Source organism: Heliangelus exortis, chromosome 1, assembly GCF_036169615.1.
Source record: "Heliangelus exortis chromosome 1, bHelExo1.hap1, whole genome shotgun sequence".
In the NCBI taxonomy this organism is placed as follows: Eukaryota; Metazoa; Chordata; class Aves; order Apodiformes; family Trochilidae; genus Heliangelus; species Heliangelus exortis.
In genome coordinates, this window is record NC_092422.1 from 104,595,400 (window position 1) to 104,615,710 (window position 20,311).

Here is a 20,311-nt window from a genome sequence, read left to right on the forward strand (position 1 = left end):
AAGGAACTTGTCCAGCTCAAATGAAATGGTGCAGATAGGAAGATCACAAACTGAAAACAAATCTTTGTCCAAGGGTTTGGCAGGGATGCTGACGTAGTGCCTAGGATCCTGTTACATGCAGACTGAGAACACTGCTTTGCATGTATGCAGGGGGAATATTCCATACACAGTGACACCCTCTGTCAGTATTGAAACAGCTGCCTGCAGGAACAGTTTTATGATTCTGCAAGAAAAGGTAAATGGAAGATTTCAAACCGTGACTCATGCAGAATATTCCTCAGATGATTATTTGAAGTGAAATGGTTCTCTTGCGATGCCCATAATACCATATCATCAGCCCCAGGTATTGCTTCTCAAACTCATTTTCTTCTTTCCCACCTGTAAGCAGATGTCAACAGCCAAACCTCACAAAAGACACACAGTTTAGGTCTGATCTAAAGGAATGTAACCTCCTCAGACAGAGCAATCTGACAGTCTGTGGTTTACAACAACTGAGGCCAGAGCAGATGTCAGCATCCCATCAGAAAGTTACTCTTGCAGGTGGTATATTTCCATCTTACTTGTCCAATGGTTGTTTCCGTTATCTGTAACAGTGCTAGATTTAAGATCTAACTTTCAACTTCTTATTCTAGTAATTTCAATGACTATTATGACTACAGCAAAACATCCTGAGCTCCAAGCAAAAATTTGCTAGTCTGATGCAATCAATCTGTCTTTCATGAGAAGCCATATAGATGAACAGAGCAGCCTCTTCCAGTCATAGCAATGATAAATACACAAAGATCTGTATTAACTACATTATGCTCCTTCATCACCAGAGAGAAGAATGGACCAAATACCCAAGGAGACCATTAGAAGAACATCTGCTTTTAGAAATACATTCAGGAAAGACAGCTTGTTACTACCACCTAAGTAATTTTTTGGTTAAGATCTGACACTCTCCCAGAAATCATCAGTTTAACAAATGCATGAATAACTGACTTCTTGTACAATGTTTTATTCTGTTATACTGTTATAACTCCAGAGAGGAGGGAGGGAATCTCCAAACCCAGGGCTTGGGAGAATGAGAACTGATCCAGGAGACTGAACAAGTGGGTACTACGTTTCAGTATTGAAGGCATTTATTCCTAGGAGGTGCCCTGGAAGGCCTCTGTACAATTGCTACACACAAAGGAAGGTCTTAACTTCAAGTGCAAGCCATCAGCACAGCTCTCTTGATAAGCTGCAGAGTCACTGTAGGGATTTGTCCTATCAGTGCAGCCCCTGGGATGCATGTATGCAGGCACAAAATGTCCATTCTCCTAGGAGATCTTGGATAAGACTCTCTGAAGTGTCGCTGTGAATCCCAAACTTGCTGTCATCTGTGACTGCAATTGATTTATTAGGTGGAGGAGTTATTATAGCAAACAAAAGTCCATTATGTGGCCCTATACATACACATGATAAGGAGGCTTGGCCCTTACCACCAGGAAATTAAGAGGTAAAGTTTTGAGAAGCAACTGGGTGACCCATCAGCACAGACTTGCAAGAAGCAAGAAAAGGAGGGTCCTGGTGCCTTTCATATCCCTAATACAGGTGTTCTTTGCACAGTGTACATCTGGGGCCATAAGGTCCAGTGCAGCATAGAAGCCTTTTTGCTGCTCAATGTGGATCCCAACTTAGCAGCTCAATTTCCTCTGCTTCTTCTCTGGTCCCACAAATTTCCCATGCTCTGTGAACCTGGTTTTGGCCTGTCTGATGTTTCTGTCCCTACATAGAGCCATTTCAATGCATTGACTCAACTAGTCCCCCCAGCTAGCAAGCTGTGAGGACAATGCATGGGGCAGAAAACAGGAGCTGAGGCCTTTGCCATGGCAAGACAGCGAGGTCTGGGCTACTTGGTACAGCAGCAGGACACTCTGCTCTCCCTGGCAGCCTGGCAAACCAGGATCAGACCCTGCTCTGTCCAGACCAGGCAGCACCTTCCTTCCTACCTCAGTGACCCAGACCCACATGGAGATGGAAAAGCAACGGCAGACCCGTCTCCTCAGTGTGTTGGGAGAAAAGGGCAGCCAGATGGTGTCTCCCCCCTACCCCAACCATGCTCGACTCCACTGCCAACACATTGTGCTGGGGTGCTGCAGCAGGGAGCTACGTGAGCCTTAGCAAAAAGCAGCCCTTTGCCACAGCAGGGGAAAGCACAGGCACAAAGCTACCTGGCTTTCTAAACATTCACAGCCCACAGCTCCTGTTGTCAGCCAGGAAGGGTAATGGCTAAGGAGCTGTGTCATTGCATTTCTGAGAATTTGTGGCGTTTAAGATCTCAGTAAGTCAGGCAAAGGATGTTCTGCATAATGCATCTGAGCTCTGGGGGGTTGGTGGCAAGCCACGAAGCAACACATGAGGCCAAGCTCCCTCTGTCACACTCCAGAGAGTCAGAAGGAAACCAGCATCTCGCAAGCTAACTAGGTAAACAAGAGAAGTGCCATCCAGCGCAGCAGTTTTGGTGAAGCTCTTCCCTCACACCCTGGGCAGTCAGGCATCCTGTGGCAGCCACACCTCAGTGCTCTCTGCAGCCCTGACAGACCTGGACATGCAGCACCCTACAAGGTCTCCCAGCTCTCAGCCACACAACACACAGGTGTGAGGTGCTGCTGCATACCAGCAAGGCTTACACCCATTTTACAGAGGAGGTCTGTATGATCACCCCAGTATTACATATCTAAAAGTCCCTGGTTTGAATGTTAGCAGAAGCTTCTTCACTGAAAGTGTTATTGAGCACTGGAACAGGGTATCCAGGGAGATAGTTGGATCACCATCCCTGGAGGTGTTTAAAAGATGTGTAGATGTGGTCCTCAGGGACGTGGCCTAGCACTAGACTCAGTAGGGTTAGGTTAATGGTTGGACTCAATGATCTTTAAGGTCTTTTCCAACCAGAATAATTCTCTGATTACAGACAGGGAATGAGGCATAACAAGGAGGATAAAATAATGAGAAGATAAGAGGAGGATAAGATAATGAGAAGGATAAAATTACTTGCTAAGATCAGCCAACCAGTCCAAAAAAGTTCAACAAATGGAACCAGATGCAATCTTTTTTATAGAGATAAAAACACCATCACATCATCTTTTCTATTTTTTTTTTTGTTTGTTTGTTTGAAGAGATCTTATTACATTACTTTTAATCTATCAAAAAACTATATTAAAACTGCTTCAATCCATGTTTTTTGGAAAATATGCTTTGCTCTCTAAGAGGAACTTGCATAAACCAAACTGAGATAGCAATGCTGGCAGGGGGTTAGCTACTAAACTGTATTTCTTTATTCCATTTGCATATGACATGGAAGCAGGTAATAACTCTTTTTAATGTACTGTATTTGCAATTCCAGAAGATTCACTGAAAAGTTTCTCCAAGTAATTCTTGGTTTGTAATACATTAGCCACTTGTATTTGCTACCTTTACAGATGAAAACCTTTCCTTACCATTAGTGCTTGGCACAATGGCATGATGAGAGCACTACAGATGTCTCCCAGTGTGCCAGGGCCAAATGCACCCATAAAATGAGTGGGTGTAAGCCAAGTATTCCCATCTCTCAGGATGCAGAGACTCACATCATCCTTGCAAAACCCACCCCTCCAGCCCCCCCCAGAGCACATGAAAAGTGAAGGGGAGCCCCTTGAATCACTCCACTCACTGCCTGCAGACCCATAACCAGCTCCAGCTGGGATATCAGCTATCCCTGGTCACAGCCCAGCAGGTCCAAACCCAGCCCCCTGAGCAAAGGGGAGGCACAGCACTGGTGGACTGCCCCTTCTCTGAGAAAGGCTTGAAGGTGACAGGAGCTGCTGACTGAAGAAGATGTCAATGTTATCTCCTGAGGCAGGAACTGAGCTGCCATGAACACATCCGTAGGTGTGTTGAGAGGTGAGGAATATCGCCATGTACCTAGACATGGTATAAATTATTATAATAAATAATCAATGATAATACTAAGTGATTATAATAAACAATTTGATGAAGTCAGGACCCTCATACACTCATCGTTGATGGGAGGGGCGGGAACCTCAGGGATTAGAAAGCTGCTTGGGCTGAAATCCTACTTGCAAGCTAAGGGGGGAAATACCCCCATGAAGATGACAACAATGCCATCGGCATGCATAGGCAGAACTGCTCTGGGCTTTTCACATGCTATTTGAATGTAATTGCTATCCAGCTCCTGAGGTGCTTACCCATTTTGAGCACTTTAGGAGGGTATGTCTTCCCACTCCTTCTTTCCCCCTTCACGCCAGACTGCTCTCATCTTCCTTACCACTAAACATCCTTTGACTTTCAGACAGTCTGGTACAGACTGGGAACAGTTTATTTAGTCCCTATCAATAATGAATGGCCCTGTGATTCAGCCACATTGCTTGTTGGTGATCAGGAGGGTTGGAGGTAAGAGTCTCTCAGTCCCAGAGCTGGCCAAGACCTCCACTTTCAGTCTGGACCCATGCAAGCAGCATTTGGAGGGAGGTCACCCAGGAAGATGATGCACTTCCCAGTGGTCCTGCACAGCCCAGAGATGCCTCTTAACTGATCATATCCAAGTAAAATTAATCTTTACATAATCAACAAAAAACCTGCAATGATTTGCTAGCTGGAAAAGTATAAATATTTAGAAGGGCTTAATCTAAGGTCCGTCTAGGTTCTCAAGACTCTCCTGCTGTCTCTAGCCACATCTCCTGCCTGATAGATGAGCCATGTAATCCTGCAGAAAGGAAATGCAGCACTCATGAGCAAAAACAATGCAGGACAAAGTCACAGGGTCCCCACTGGGTGATGATGTTGTTTCTCAGCCTGCTTCACACCAGAGGAAAAAAGAGGAGCATTGCATATGCTCAGGAAGGACCTTACCACTGCTAGCATCATACAGGATGGGCTTGACTGCAGCCTGGCTGAAGGCACAAGCAATATCCAAGTGCTACTCCAAACCTCTGTGATGATGCATCACCAAATTCTGCTTCCAGCTCAGACAGAAATGGGTGATGCTGCTCTTCTTTCCTACTTCTGTTACCAGTTCTGTGTGTTTACCTGTGCAATTCCATGGGGCATCTCATTCCCTCTCCACCTAATGGTAACAATACCTACATTTCCAGATTATAGCAACACCAGAGTTTGTTGGATAATGTTCAGGAAATTGTTTTGAAGTTATCAATCAGTGAAACTGTGTCCTACAGCTGAGTTATATCTGAACTCACCTTGTTGGTTTATTATGAAAGGAATTGCAATAATTCATAAAGAGTGACATGAACTTCTATGCACATTCCTAAAGTTTGGAGGGCTTTTCCAGCTACACCAAGAGTTTCATCAGAAGTTAACACAACCACTGCTCGCATGGTTCTTCAGTATTTATTACAAACACTTCATTTGCTGTTGTAAAGTGGCCTGTTAACAGTTTTTACTATCAGCAGATAGACTCACCAACTTCTACTCTATTGTTTCTGTGGAACTGATAGTGGTGGGGAGGGCTGGTTCTCCAGCTTCCCACAAACTGGTTGCTCTTGTCCTGGTGCCTCTGCCCCCATGCTGGGCTTTGAGGGAGGACCCCAAGGGCTACATACACAGGGGACATCAGACTTGGCAGCTGAGTGTAGAAGTTGCAAAATGGAGAACAAACTGTTTCATTTCTGGGATGGGGAACTTTACTGGAGTGAGAATTTTGTGGAGATGAGTTCATGCTGAGTGTTAAAAAAAATCCAGAGATCATTCCCCTTTCTCAGCTCACTGTTATGCAACACATTTCTTTCCTGCTTTTGCATTCACTTATATGTTAGGTCAAATAAGATCATTCTCCATTCTACTTTTATATTCATAGACTGCATGAACTACACGATGAAAAAACTACATATTTCATGTCATCTGTTGCTTAGCATACGCAGCAAGCAGAGGGAAATATTTCTCACCATGAAACATTGGTGTGGATACAAACCTAAGCATCCAACCTATACAGTACTATAAATCACTGGTGGTTTGTGTCCACTGGGAAGGAACAACATCCCAAAACATCCACATTTCCCACAGAGAAAAGCTCCCTTTGTCCCACCAGCACTTAATGAGTAGAGGGATAGAACCTGCCCTACTCCCAGCCTTTCCCAGCAAGACCAATAGCTGGAGAAGACAGCATGACTGACAGCTCTCCAAGCAGCCCCCCTCCACTGGAAAGCAGATAGGGTTGACATGGCATAGCATAAACAAGGCCACCAGAATCCCTGAAGAGGCAGCACAGACATCTCTGTCCCTGCTCAAATTCCTGACAGAACCATGTACATCCATACCTGTTATGCTGCCAGATAGCCCCAGAACCAAAAGTATTCTTGTTATTGCCTGGGTGAAGCAGCACTATAAGCAGGCTGGAAAATAATTAGAAATTCAGGCAGGTGGCTCCTTGGGATGTTGGGTTCATAGGCTTCAGGACAGGATCCCCTGTGTCCAGTCACACCACTGGTCCAGGGCTAAAGCTGTAATAATAACATCAAAGGATTTTATATCGTCACAAACCATCAGGACACTTGTTTTACCCACCACCTGGGCCTGCTTGTCTGAGAAGAACTTGGGGGTGCTGGTTGATGAAAATGTCAACATGAGCTGGCAATGTGACTTTGCAGCCCAGAAGGCCAACTGTATTGTTGGCTGCATCAAAAAAAGGGTGGTCAGAAGGTTGAGAGAGGTGATTCTCCCCCTCTTCTCTGCCCTTGTCAGATCCCACATGCAGTATTGTGTCCATTTCTAGACCCTGCAGAATAAGGACATAGAACTGTTGGAAAGAGCTAGAGAAGGCCCACAAAGATGATCAGAGGTTTGGAGGACCTCTCCTTACGGACAAACTGAGAGTGTTGGGGTTGTACAGCCTGAAGACGAGTCTGTGGGGAGACCTTATAGTGACTTTCCAGTATCTGAAGGGGGCCCACCAGAAAGTTGGAGAGATTTGAATTAGACATTGGGATGAAATTCTTTACTGTGAGGGTGGTGAGACACTGGCATAGGTTGCCTAAAGAAGCTGTGGATTCGCCATCCCTGGAAGTGTTCAGGTCCAGGTTGGATGAGGTTTTGAGCAACCTGGTCTGGTGGGAGGTGTCCTTGCCCATGCAGGGGGGTTGGGCCTAGACAATATTTAAATTCCCCTCCAACCAAAACCATTCAATGAGAGCACCACTTCCTCCTTGCAAAAGGAGTCAGCATACAGTCAAGCATCCTCTCCTGCAGCTGAGGTGGCTTAGGTGTCACATAAAAATACAGATGGATAAAATGAGTAAAGCAAGACCATCTCCCTGTGTTCCTTCCCTGCACCTCACAGTTCAGGCAAGGCACCAGAGCATGGTTTGGTGAGCTGAGCTGCTGGTGCACACAAATGTGCAGGCACTTTAGCACTCAACCTGATGGGGTCTAGTTATGTACCACTGTTCTAATGTCTCTCCTGGACTGCCTAACAAACAAATCTCCTTCTGATCTCAGTTTGTCAGGCTACCCAAGTCAGCTCTAGTCAGCAGTAACTCATTATCAGTTTTTCTTTATTTGGCAGGGTAAAAACTTGGAAACTTGCCTGAACATTCAGTGGAAAACAAAAACGATTGTTAAATAACAGAACTTAAACATTTCCAAAACAAGTTAGAAAACATCTTTTTTATTAGGAACAAAATGATCGCAGGAAAAAAAAACAAAACAAACCAAAAAACCAAACACCAAAACATAACAATAGCTGGGCATGAACATATATAGTTAAAGGAAGAGCACAGGCTGCACGACTTCTCTCCTGACCTCCCCCATGAACAGAAACCTTTGCTCTGCTGCTGAATGGCACCTTCAGCAGGGAAGGACAGAAAACCAGACAGATTCTTTCTACTTCAGAAAGACATCTCAGGTCTCAGATTCCCATCTCATTGGGAAAAAAATCCTTCCCCACCTGGGGTTGCACCAGTGGTGGTGCTAACAGCTGCTGGGGCACCCTCATCACCCCCAGGGCTGGCAGCAGCAAGGTGGCTCTAGGGCAAGCTGGAGCTGGGATGCAGAGTTGGACAAGGCAGGTCCAACTTTGTCACCCTGGGCACCCCAAATGCTGTCATCCTCTCCAGTGCATGTCACAGCACTGTTCAGCCTTCAAAGCATATGCTGGAGTTGACTGTCCCCTGCCTGCTCCTGCCAGAAAGTGCAGAAGAGAAGCAAATCTGACTACTTCCCCTAATCTTGGTGATGGTGATCCCCATTCACTCAGCATCGCTGCCACTGTGCTGGCTACAGGAGCTGCCACCCCAAGCACTCAGCATAACATTTTTGTCACTCAGCTCACAGCCTTTGTGGAATGATTATACTGGAAGGAGACACAGCACCATGAGGAGAAGAACCATTATCTCCCTCTTGCTGGGGTAAATCTGAGTTCTGAAGCAGCCTTTAAAAGCAGAGACAGGCTGAGTTGCACACACACAAGATCCAAAAATCTTCTAAACATGGTCACAGGACAAGGAAACAACAAGAACAACCACCTATGGCTGGGTGTCACTGGTGCAGAGCTTGGCCATGTATGCAGAAAGGAAGGACTTCCAGGCAAGCATGCAGCCATCCCACCATCTCCCACTCTTAGGAGAGAAGAGTTCAGCTTAATTTTGGGTTTGCTGAGGCACTTGCAGACCTTGTTTCATGACACTTACAAGGCATACCTTAAATCTGCTTCCACAGAGAGATTCATGGCACAATGTCAGCACAGTATAAAACAGTGCCAAAATGACTAGGGAAGACAAATGCACTACACATCTCCCCATCCCTTTCAGCTCCATTCTGTTTCATCCCTGCTTTTGCTCTACCATGTCGTTCTAGCCCAGTGGGCTCGTTTAACACCAACATGCCTCACTTCCATCTACCAAAATACACTTACACCATATATTCTTTGCTCTGGCAGTGCATCCTGCAGCATTCCATGTGGTCTGACAGCCCTGCAGCCCCCAGCAGCTTTGCCAGGGTCTCAGCTACTTGCTGCCTGGGACTGAGTCTTTGCCCTCTTCTCACTCATCCTTCTCTACAGGTCTACCCCAGCTGCTCTACTCACAAACCTCCTCCACTGAGCAGAACAGGACATGCATAGCAGCAGGGCTTGCCTAAGAGATTCCATAAATTTCTGCTGTTTGGTGCAAATAACACAGCACCAAAAAAGCCTACACACACAGGCAGATGGCCAGATTAATCAGCTTGCAGTAGCTAAACCATTACACCAAAGGCACGAAGGCTTGCACTGATGAACAGTATCAGCAATATAATCAATGTTTCTGCCAAAATTACACACCCAAGCCCCAGGCACCCTTCTGCTGCAAGCAAGCAAGCTAGTGACAGAGCTGTTTTAACTCACAGGCAACCCAAGCAGTTAAGTTCTGGTGTAAGGTAAGCAGCAGCCCCTGCCATTACAGGACATCGAAAGCTGAGCAAGCCAGTGTCACCTCTGGGGTCTGCATGCAGCAGCCCCTAACACCATCCCTGGCCCCACAGAGCAAGCAGTGAGGGCCCAGTCACAAAGGTTCTGGAACTAAGAGGAGCAATTCAGGTAAACACGCAGCACAGCAGATACCCAGCTGAAACCTCCATCAAGCTTTTTTAGCAGGGCCTGTGAAAAACGGCTTGAGATCTCCTGAGAGGAAGCTTTCTCAGGAAATTTCTAGCAGGTCCTTTTTTCTGTTGGTGGCTGGCAGGCCACCTCAATCTGCCTGTCGTGCCTGCTCCTTGCAGGAACTGCTGGCTGAGGAAGACATGGCAAAGTTGGGGGTGAGGGCAGAGGGCAGGGAGCAGGAGGAACTGCCCATCTCATTTCAGGCTGTCCTCTAGGGCTCCAGTTGCCTCAGGTCTATTAACAGGCAAAGCATTAAAAAGCTGCCCAATTTTGTTTGTTAGTGAACCTGTCAGCCTACAGGAGCATGGCCTTGAAGCCACACATGCACTTTCCCTTGTATTTTCTCTTTCATTTTTTTGTTAATTAGGTTAGCAGGACTGACACCTGACATCTTTCCCCTGCTAAAATTTTCTGAACCAATTCTTACACACAATGAGACTTATGGAATGCAAAGGGTGGGTGTCATAGGCTCCAAGACAGGGTGGAAGCAATCATGCCAGATCAGTCATCAGCTGGATCTGGGAAACAGTCTGAGGCATTTTCCTGACTTTCGACATTAACTATGACCCCTTGGTCTGGCATTCCCTCAGGTTCTATCTCCACTGGTATATTTTCTTCTGCCAGTGGCTGGGGCTCAGCTCCTTGACCAGTTCGAGCAGCATCTGAAAAAGAAAGGAGAAATGGTTTATAAGTGCCTGCACTGCGCTCACCCTTATGGAAATCCTTCTCTGAGTCCTTGATCCTGCGGGCTGCCTGCCCTGCTCAGTTCCTACTCCCACATGTCTGCAAGCCAAATTTCATTTTTCTTTTTAACTACTCGTTTGTTGAGCTGTACCTTGTGGCTTTAGACACATTGGTGCTGAAGCTCCCTGGGCTCAACTGCCCAAAAAAACAAAGACAAAACTATTCAGTTACATCTCAGTAATTAAACCTGAATAACAGCTGTCTTATTTAATTAAAATGTAATTAAATTTTTATTTAATTACACATTTAATATGTTATCACCAAAATACTTTCCACATGTACCTCTGAATTTTTTGGAGACACTGGAACGGGTTGCCCAGGGAAGCTGTGGATGTCCCACCCTTCAAAGTGTTCAAGGCCAGGTTGGACAGGACATTGAGCAACCTGGTCTAGAACTAAATGATCTTTTAGGTCCCTTCCAACCCAAACCATTCTATGATTCTGTGATTCTCTGGTTTTTACTTATTTGTAGAAAATTTAAATACAGAATACTTTGTCAGTTAAACTGACAATGTTTAAATTTTTTTTTTAATTTTTTTTTACACCTTAAGCATACTAATATTAAACAATGACCTGAATGACTTACATCTTTTTTTTCCTTTCTTGCACTATGTTCACGTGTAGCATTTAATATTTTGAAAGCAGAGCAAAGCAGCATCCAGGGTAAGGCACGAAGAAGAACTGAGCTGCCGGGAGGCTGTGCATGGTTCACTGAAGGACACCAGAAGTGGGAACAACAGTGCTGAGACCAGGTTGTGGCCTGTATCAGGAGCTTGCTGCTTTTGAGATGTGTATTTTAGCACAGAAAACAGTAGGACAGACAGCCTGCAGTCTGCTGGCTGTACCCTCTGCAGGATGCTTATGAGACAGCTGCCACTACAACTCACAGTTGGATGAGGGCAAGAGCTACTACTGTGCATAAGCAGCACACAAGTAATGCACTGATAAATGACCTGCTGCAACTTCTGCTGTCTGGACAAGATGCAGCACCCTCCCTGTGCTAGCAAGTCCCATATCTCTCTCTACAGCCAGCTCCTCCCCCATCAGTCACACACATCCATCATGTCCCTCCCTCTCCCACCCAGGCTATCTGCCTGAATTAAAAGAAGTCACTGGACACACCAGGCTTTGGAGGGCAGTCAATTTGGGCAGCTTGAGCCTCAACGTGGTCTCCGTTGGGAGGGCTCTTCACACCTTCACTGGAGACCACAGACATTGCTAGTCCATCATCCTTCTCCTCCTCTGTAAAACCAAGATCAGAGACTTGAAGGAAAGAGGTCCTCCCCCCCTGCCAGCAGCCTTGGCACATTCTTTGCAAGGCCAGACCACCAACACATGCGTGTGTCTTGTCCTCATATGACACTGGCTCCATTTCTGGAGCAGACAGATGCCAAGCATGGAGGGCCACTGCCAACCTGTCAGAGACCAGCTTGGCTGTGCTGACAGGCTCACAGCTTGAGGTAGCTTCACTGGGCACAGGCAGACTGCATTCAGCAACTGGTGCTGACAAAGGACTGCCTTCTGGTCCTTTCAGTATCAGACCTGAATAAGGGTGAATTTTCCTGCCTGTAGAGAAGTTTTTGCTGTGTTTCTTTCTGGCCAGGAGCACATGGTGGCAAGCATGAGGTGAAAAAAGAAAAAGCAAGGTTTAACTCAAGACCCCACTGGCTATAACAGGTGCCTGTCAGCAAGCAGCTTTCCACTCCACTGGGTGAGGGCAGGTGCTGGCTGGAAGGCAAGTAGCCACCAAGCTGAGGCCAGTTTATGCAGAGGCTATTTCAACCCCAGACTGCAGAAACGTAGTCCTCAGTGAGACTCACCCCAGGGAACAGAAATGTTCTCCACTCACCCGAAGGAACTGGGATGAACTTGTGTTTCCGCTTCATGCAGCAACAGATGACTGAGGACACAACCACCAGCAGGATAAGGGCACCCGCTGCACACCCTGCCAGGATGTAAATGAACCACGGGTACTGCAGCAGGTCTCCTGCAAAAGGACAGGGTGCTGTTAGTTATAAGTGTGGAAAAGCTTGTTTCTCCAAATGGGAGAAACCCTGCAGACAGATTAAAGCATGTGGGCATTATTATTGCTTTAGGTTTGGGTCAGGGGACCTGATATGATGAATTGAGACTCATCATAATTCATGTCACATCATTTAATTATAGCATGGAATTTTGTGACTATGCTGTGTGCATTTGTTTCTGGCTACTTTGACCATTAACATAAAAGATTCTCCATACATTTTAATCAAATTTAGCAGGAAAGGTAGTGGGTTTATGAAAACAGGCATCTGAGAAGAGAAGGAAGACCTGAGCTAGCATCTCCTGCTGAAATAAAAGATGCAAAGTCTAACCTCAGAGCTCACATGAAGCCCCAGAGAATCCAGCTAGAGCAGCTATATAAAGACTACACCAGCCTCAAAGCAAGTCTGAGCAGAGCCTGCACTTCCTTGGGCACCAGGGACTCCAGCCACAGGGCTCAGAGCCACCAGTGTCACTGCTTCTTGGGGAAAAAAGTTCTCTTTATTCCTTTTCCCAGCTGAGAAATGCAAAATGCCTAGCAGGAGCTGATGGGTACAGATTGCTGTGCAGAAGGCCACACACGTCAGTGTCAACCATCACCCAGCTCAGAGTCTCATGCTCAGGGTTGCTGGGGTGGGTCAGACTTGTTGCTGAGGAGGGAAGCTGGTAGAGGGCACCACAGACTTGCAGAAAAAAAAGAAAGATCCATCCAGACTCACTCCTTCACTAAAGCAATTTGCTCCAAATGGGGGTAGCCAGTAAGAGAACTCTTTTTCCCATATGAAAAAAAAAGACATACAGCTCAACTATGGCCATAATACAAATTCCTTAAAGCTCCTTAAGTAAAACAAGATCTCCCTTGTTGACCCATATGTCTTCTTTTTGGCTGTGCACACACCTACACAGAACCACACTGGGGAAACGAACAGGTTCACTTGGAGCTTGCTTTCTGGACCCCAAATGCACAGTTTGCTGTGTATCCCCAGAGGCTGTGAAGTGTTTCAAATGTTCCAGGACATACTACATGCTGTAATAGTCCACATACTCACCACAGCAGTAGAAACAACTGCAGACATGTGGTCCTGTGTGTGAAATTACACACACTCCAAGTATTTTCTGTGTGTTTGTTCCAGTCTTTTTTTGAAAAGTTACCAAGTTCAAAAAATCTATCCCCAAAATTAAACTTTCAGCAAATGAGAAATAATTTCCCTAATAATTTTATTTCCTTTTTGATGAAAGCTTACAGCTTTTAGTCAAAGGCATAAGTACATCAGAAATGCTTTTTCATAAATATATTTTCCTAAGAATGTAATTTGTTAAAAAGTTCTAAACTTAGATAAAATATTATGTTAAAGAGCAGTAATAAATAGGGAATCAAACAAGTAACAACTCAAGAAAGCCCTTTTATGTATGCTGACCTGTTAATTTCTGAATCCTCTGCTTTAGATCCTGCATGATCAGAGCCCTTTGGTGCCTGTGGATTTTACAGTATTTCTGCCAAATTGTTTCATGCTAACAATCATTGAAAATTAAATCAGTCAACAGGTTGTCCAAATAGGTGCTTTTACATAAATCTTGTACCTACAGTGGAAAAACTATATCCAGCCCTTTGCCTGGAGCAAATAATAATCCACAAAGATAATTAATTGAACTCTTCAACCCATTTTACTAGTATTCAGAACTGCTTTAGTTCACTTTTCACAAATGTGGTTGCATATAGTGACTAAAAAGTAGAAGTGCTGCTACTTTCTTGCTCTCGGACCCTTCCAAATACATGTCCATGCATATATTCATCCCAACAGAGCTATCACTAGATTCACCTCTGGGCTTTTTGGGAGGAAATGGGAACTGATATCACACCCAGGGGACTGGGCAGCCACCCAGAATAAACAATGGCAGCTGTAAGCACTTGCCTGATTTATCACAGGATTTGACTGAACAGCTCATGGATGTTCACATCCTCATTCCCCAGTGCCTCAACTAACTTGGGTCTTGCCAAGCAACTTCTGACCATTGTAACTGGACAAAATTAAGGTCATTGCTCTGTAATCACAAATGCCAGAATTGTACATACTGTCCAGCAGTGCCAACGTGATCAGACATGAACAACCCATGGCACTCCTGTTGAATGCCAGAACAAACCATACAGGGTTCATGTCAGTAATTTTTCTTTCACACCAGCTCTATGCTAACCACAGAAGAAAAGATAGTACCTGGTGCAGAGCTGGAGCATCTCAAGACAATTTCTAAAATGTTAGGTGCTATTGCACAGTACAATTTCTGTAGTAGAAAAGATCATCAATTAGTAAAAATCTTAGGGTTAAATTAGGCCACTCTGATATAGTAGGATGAACACCTTTGCTGCCAGACAGAAGGAAACCCTTCACTACTGGAGATGCAAGTGAAATCACATTGAACGTTATCTAATCAATTTATTTTAAATTTTTTTTTATTAATGTGAGTTTATATCACAGACTAGTGTTTTCCATCTTGAGGACCTGACAGTTTTGGTACGCCCTGTGATCTGGATTCTCTTTCATTGAACTACGGCTCATTTAAGCAGAGTACTTGGTATTTATGGGCAGCTTGCAAACAAATAAAGTCACAACTTTCTTAAAGAACTACATATCTGTGCACAGACATGGAGTGACAACCCCCTACATTTCTTCAGTAAATTACTTGTATCTCTACTCACTTCTGATGAGATAGGGCTGATGGAGAGAGAATTGTATACTGATAAATCTTTGTGCTGGTGGCCCACATAAGGAAAAAAAAGACAAGGCAGAAAACACCTCAGTTGAATCCATCAGCAACAGGGCTGAATGGCTGCAGGTGTTTTTCTAAAAATGTTGCAGAAACTGGAAGGCCATCTGGGTAATGGATGAACGTCAGAATAGAAAGCATGCTTACATGCTTACAAACCCACACAGAGGATCAGTGCACAGGAGGGTGCAAGGTCTCCATCACCGGGAAATAGGAAAGCAGACAGATAGAAATACATCTGTTGGGTAAAAGGACCTCCTGAACAACTTTCATCCCTTCTGTGATTGTAGGCTACATCAGTCCAAGACATGCAGGAGGGAGAAGGAAGTGAAGGGGACACTTTCTAAAGAGAGGAAGTGGTAAGTCTAGAAGACAGCTGCCAGAAGACAGAAAAATCCAGACAGCAACAGCTCTTTAGGTTTTCTGGACACATTGGTACTCACCATAGTTGCAAGACACCGCAACAGGCCTGGTCCTCGTGACGGCGTTCCCGTGGCTAACCTTACACACAAATTCCCCAGGCACAGTTTTGTCCAGGAGAACCTTCTTCCCACCATCCTTAACACAAGACCCAGGGGCTCTCAGAGCAGTGCCATTCAGCAGCCACTGGAAGCTGGTGCTCTCGTTGCTGGTCACGTCACAGGACAACTCTCCGGTCCCGTTAGGGAAGCACTGGATACTAATGGACGGCTCTGGTCACACACAGCACAAAGCAATGGGAACAGGGAGGAAAGAAAGAGGTGAGGAGCAGACTTGGCAGTGAACATGAGCTGGATCAGAGCTTCCTTTACCAACAAATACCACTTAATACCACTCTTAATACTACTGCATTTTCTGGTAGCCAGGGAGCACATAAATCAGTGCTCAGACTCCTCAGTGCCTTCCCCCAGCTCTGAAATGCTTAGCAGTGCCCATCCAAGCCTACTTGTTACTCTTGGTGCCTATTTTGGAGATGTCCTTTTCCCTATTGAAATAGAAAAGACAAAAAATAAAAGATCTGAGGGGATGGTGAAAACACCCAAGGCATCTGCTGACCAGAGGTTATCTGCTCTGTAATAAGCAGATAACCATAGCTTCAGAGCTATGCCCTCTTCTCAAACAGAGGTTTGTACTTTTGCTGTCACTCTCCCTCTTCTTCAGTTTTAGAAAGAAACTGGCATAAATCATGCCCAACATAGGTACTAACACCAGACAACTACAGTTAGGTAGGCTGACTCAGACTACACACAGCTTAAAACAAAGGAATCCATCACTGATCAATTACATTTTCCTGAATTTCTCTCTATCAGACTACTACAAGGAGGCAACTTTTTTTCCATATTTGCCACTTTGCAAATACAGCCTAGGCAGAAAAGACATATGGTTTTATGACAGTAGGATTTACATTGAGAACATCTATGCAAACATCTATGTAAATAAGCTCAGAAATCTCTTCCACTAGGACAACATCTTCATCTAAAATTCACTGACTCCAGGAATATCTGCTGTGAAATTGCTTTCACTAACTTATGTGTGGCAACAGAATATGAGGAGACAAAAGTTCCCAAAACAAGTCCTCTGAAATAGAGGTTAAATCCAGGATATTTGTGCAGTCTTTGCCTACTTCCAGTCTAAGCCCTTGATCTTCATGCTAAAGAGCCACATCTTTGACCTAAACTTCACAGCAGTTCCACCTGTTTGCACCAAAATGGCATAAGGATTCATTTGTCTTCACTGAGAGACCAGTTTGGTCAGACATTTTCATTACAATTTCATACACTTCAATTTCTCCTAGAAGCCTATGTAGGTGAAAGCCTTGCAAAAGGAATGGTGATAAGGACCAGAGCAATGGTCGCTGGCTTTCTGGAAGTCTATTCAGCAGGGGGGAAACCTATTTAAGCCCTGTCCATATTAACCCAAGCAATGAACTGGATAATGTATGGAAGCAACTTTGTTTCTGTGCACCCCACAGATGGATAAGCAGACCTGTGAAGGGAAGCGGCAATTCTGAGGTCACAGGGAGAACAGCAGAGAGACTGTCACAGTAATGTACCTATTGCTCTTCTCTGAACAGACACAAAACATTCTGACCTCCAAGCTACTCATGGGCAGCAAAGAATCATAAAATCACCTAGATTCCTTTAGCATCTTTTCTCGACCAGACAAAACAGGAAAACCCCAGCATGCCTAACCCAGACCTGCACAGAAGTCCACCTTAGTTTCCAGAACCAGCTCATGCAGGGTTAACACCTTAGGGAAGCATGTCCACAGGCAGCAAAATCCTGTCAGTCACTGAGACCTTTTGTGAGTCATCAAGAACATCACTCTGGCAATAGACTGGTATTTCCAGCTACATGCCTATATACTGTAGCTCAACAAACACTTTGTGCTGCTGTGTTTTACATCAAGAAAATATAGGACTGGCTCAACCGATCAAGGAAGGCTCAACAGATAGAATGTGGATGCAAAAAGCATCCCTTAGTTTACACTCACCATTACTACTCTCTGATGTGCCAGAGCCTTGCAAAGCTATCCCAGAGGCACCTATAGCCCCTGCAGGCTCAAGCACTTTCTTAGGAAGAACTTCAAGACAACAGCTATCAGCCAGGCTCACAAGTTCCAAAGCTATTTGTTGCCAAGAAGGCCACTTACCAAATACTTCCAGTCTAAAAACTCTGGTGGTGTTGTGAAAAGCAAACTCATATGTTCCTTCATCCTCTTTCTCCACACCCCTCAGCACTAGGGAGCCATTCTGAAAGTTCAGGCATCTCGTGGTGGAAGTGCCGCACTCAGCCAACAAAGTATCATTTGAGGCAACAGTCAGGCATCTCTTGCCCCCCTTGCTCATGCTGGAGAGGGTCTGCAGATTCTGAATCCCCACAGAAAAGACTGCTGAACCGCTGCTGAGAACACCAGTCCAGGTGGCAGAGCCTTGAAAGGAGAGACACAGAGTGTGAACAGTGAGATTGCCATGTCCATCCATCCCTTCTCGGCTGCCTCCCATAAAAGCAAATGCCCAGGTGAGACATGAAAGGGACAGACCCACCCCTTGGGACAGGCTGGGATCACTACAAGGAGTGGGTAGCCTTCTCCAAAGCCAACTTGCCCTCTTGATAACACAGCCGTGGTGTGCACACCATGCTCAGAAGGTGACAAAAGGCTAAGCAGCTGGTCTTTTCTCTCCCCCAAATTTGACTTGACCAGCTACCACACACACCCCTCAGAGCTAAGAGCCTGTGCAAGGAAAGATCCACAGGGAATAAATACCATGGGTACTGTACAGAAGGCACAACAACAACCACTGCCTGCACAGCTGCTTTTACCCAAAGAATCAGGTTGCAGTTTTACCTTGGAAAAGTCTCACAGTATATTTGCACACTATTAAGTTGCTGTACACAAATCAAAGATGGGTAAATGGCTGGGTGACAGCAGCTTGGGGGCTAACCCAAGGTCACACCAAGCAAGGACTATATTGCTCCCCAGCCCCTTCAGCCAATGTTCTGCAGACAAGGACCTTATATTCCCCGCTGAAACGCTTTTACAGAGACAGTACTCGGAGAAAGTACTGTATTGTTAGTTATCACTCATTTACTAAGAAAATAATAATAGTCTGTCTTACTTTGGTCTGACTGCCTCTTTCATGCATTAGCAGTTACACTATTTGGTGTCTCCCCATACCTGGTAGAGTCTTTAAAAGGTCTTGGTGCAAAATTAAGGTGTCTGCTCATCTGTGCCAGCTTTGTAAAGAAAAATCCCACTTACCATGAGTAACAGTTATTATCACCAGCAAGCACTGCAGAGAAAAAGGAAAGCTGAAATCCATTTTAAAGAGCTCCTTGCATCATATGCTGAGAAGACGATCTGGCTACAGAGCTCAGCGAATGTAGCATTCAGGAAATGATGTCAGAAGCAAGAGTGAAAAAAAAAAAAAAGGGGAAAAAAAAAAAGAAACTCCATAGTGGACAGATTGAATGATGTTTCAAAATAGACCTGCAAGGCTTTGGGTGACTGAACTCAGGCTGAACCAGTGCGAGCCACAATGTGCTTTGCAAAGTCCCACACCTTGAAGCAAGTGAGGTGAAAATAGAGCTGTGAGGTGAAGAGAGACAAAAATACCTCCTGGTCAGCTCACCCCATTTAGGAAGATGATAAGGCCAAGAGTGGACTAAGACCTATTTCTATCATCCTTTTCCAGTTTATTGAAGTACAGCATCCCCACCCAGGGAATAGAAATCATCCAGTCAGATAAAGCACTGCACACGCAGACCAGATAATTTTCTGAAATACCAACATTGATCACTCAATGATCAGTCTCAAGAAGACTCAAGAAGAGTCTCATGAGCAGGAGGTGTGAGAGAAGGCTCTTTCTCTATACTAAAAGACTATACAGGCAGCCTGAACTTTGCTGAGCTCTTCTAGTGACTGAATGGCACCTGCTATGCAGTTAAGGGCTCCATACAAAGAATAAAGATTACGGGAAGTTAAATCACAACTACAGCACTGAATGCAGCCTGAAAGCCACCTTGGCTCTGTTTGGAGTTCAAGTACCAGAGATGAGACTGAAAAGCTAATCTTTGAGAACCACTGTGAACTGGTTATCCACAGGGTCACACCATGCCAGATACTTTGCTTGCCCTCATGGAAGAGTGTCAAGGTGGATTAGAGAAGCAATGCAGCAGAAACTGCCTCCTCGTTGGACGAAGTAAACTACCAAACCGTTTGAGCTAACATCTGGATTTTTTTAGACCCACTTAGCAGATGTGCTGGGAGAACAACTGTGACAGCAGTTCAGGTTGCAGATGGGAATCTTATACCTTCAAGAGGCTTCTCTGGACACAGACATTGACAGAGCCTGTTAAGGAAGCTCCACACAGTGGAATTACATGTACACATGCATTTCTGAAACATGGCTAGACCCCTTGCATTGTTGTCTGCACTATTTTTCAAACCATTTGGCTCTGCTTGATAACTCCACATTTCAGCCAGTGGCTTGGTCCCTCTGACTTCTTAGCAATGACAATGACACCTCACCTCCTGCTTCTAGTGCCCAAAATTTACAAGTTTGTTCAATGCTAGCATAGCATCATCCTGGTTTTATCATACATGCACAGGACAAGCCTAAATTGATGTACTGTGTCTCTCAGGCTTGCATAGGACAGGCCTAAATTGATCTAAGGTGTGACAGAAATAGCCTTC

At 45.0% G+C, this 20,311-nt stretch overlaps 1 protein-coding gene across 1 annotated transcript; it reads right to left on the minus strand.

Annotated features, from left to right (window-relative positions):
* Positions 1-10,046: 10,046 nt before the first annotated feature.
* LOC139801774 (uncharacterized) lies at positions 10,047-19,040 on the minus strand. Its single transcript, XM_071756441.1, has 6 exons — positions 18,878-19,040; positions 17,768-18,046; positions 15,580-15,828; positions 12,201-12,338; positions 11,474-11,593; positions 10,047-10,269 (listed from the first exon to the last, which is right to left on the minus strand). Exons 1-6 carry the CDS (start codon positions 18,936-18,938, stop codon positions 10,109-10,111), a joined length of 1,008 nt encoding a protein of 335 aa, XP_071612542.1. The 5' UTR covers positions 18,939-19,040; the 3' UTR covers positions 10,047-10,108.
* Between the last annotated feature and the right edge of the window lie 1,271 nt (positions 19,041-20,311).

Bases quoted from the DNA above. Each gene is read 5' to 3' on its own strand.
- LOC139801774 (XM_071756441.1), bottom strand. From the start codon at position 18,938: ATGGATTTCAGCTTTCCTTTTTCTCTGCAGTGCTTGCTGGTGATAATA. The intron at 18,047-18,877 runs GTAAGTGGGATT...TCTCCTTTCAAG, and splicing joins GATAATAACTGTTACTCATG to GCTCTGCCACCTGGACTGGT. The intron at 15,829-17,767 runs GTAAGTGGCCTT...GTGTGTGACCAG, and splicing joins TTTTAGACTGGAAGTATTTG to AGCCGTCCATTAGTATCCAG.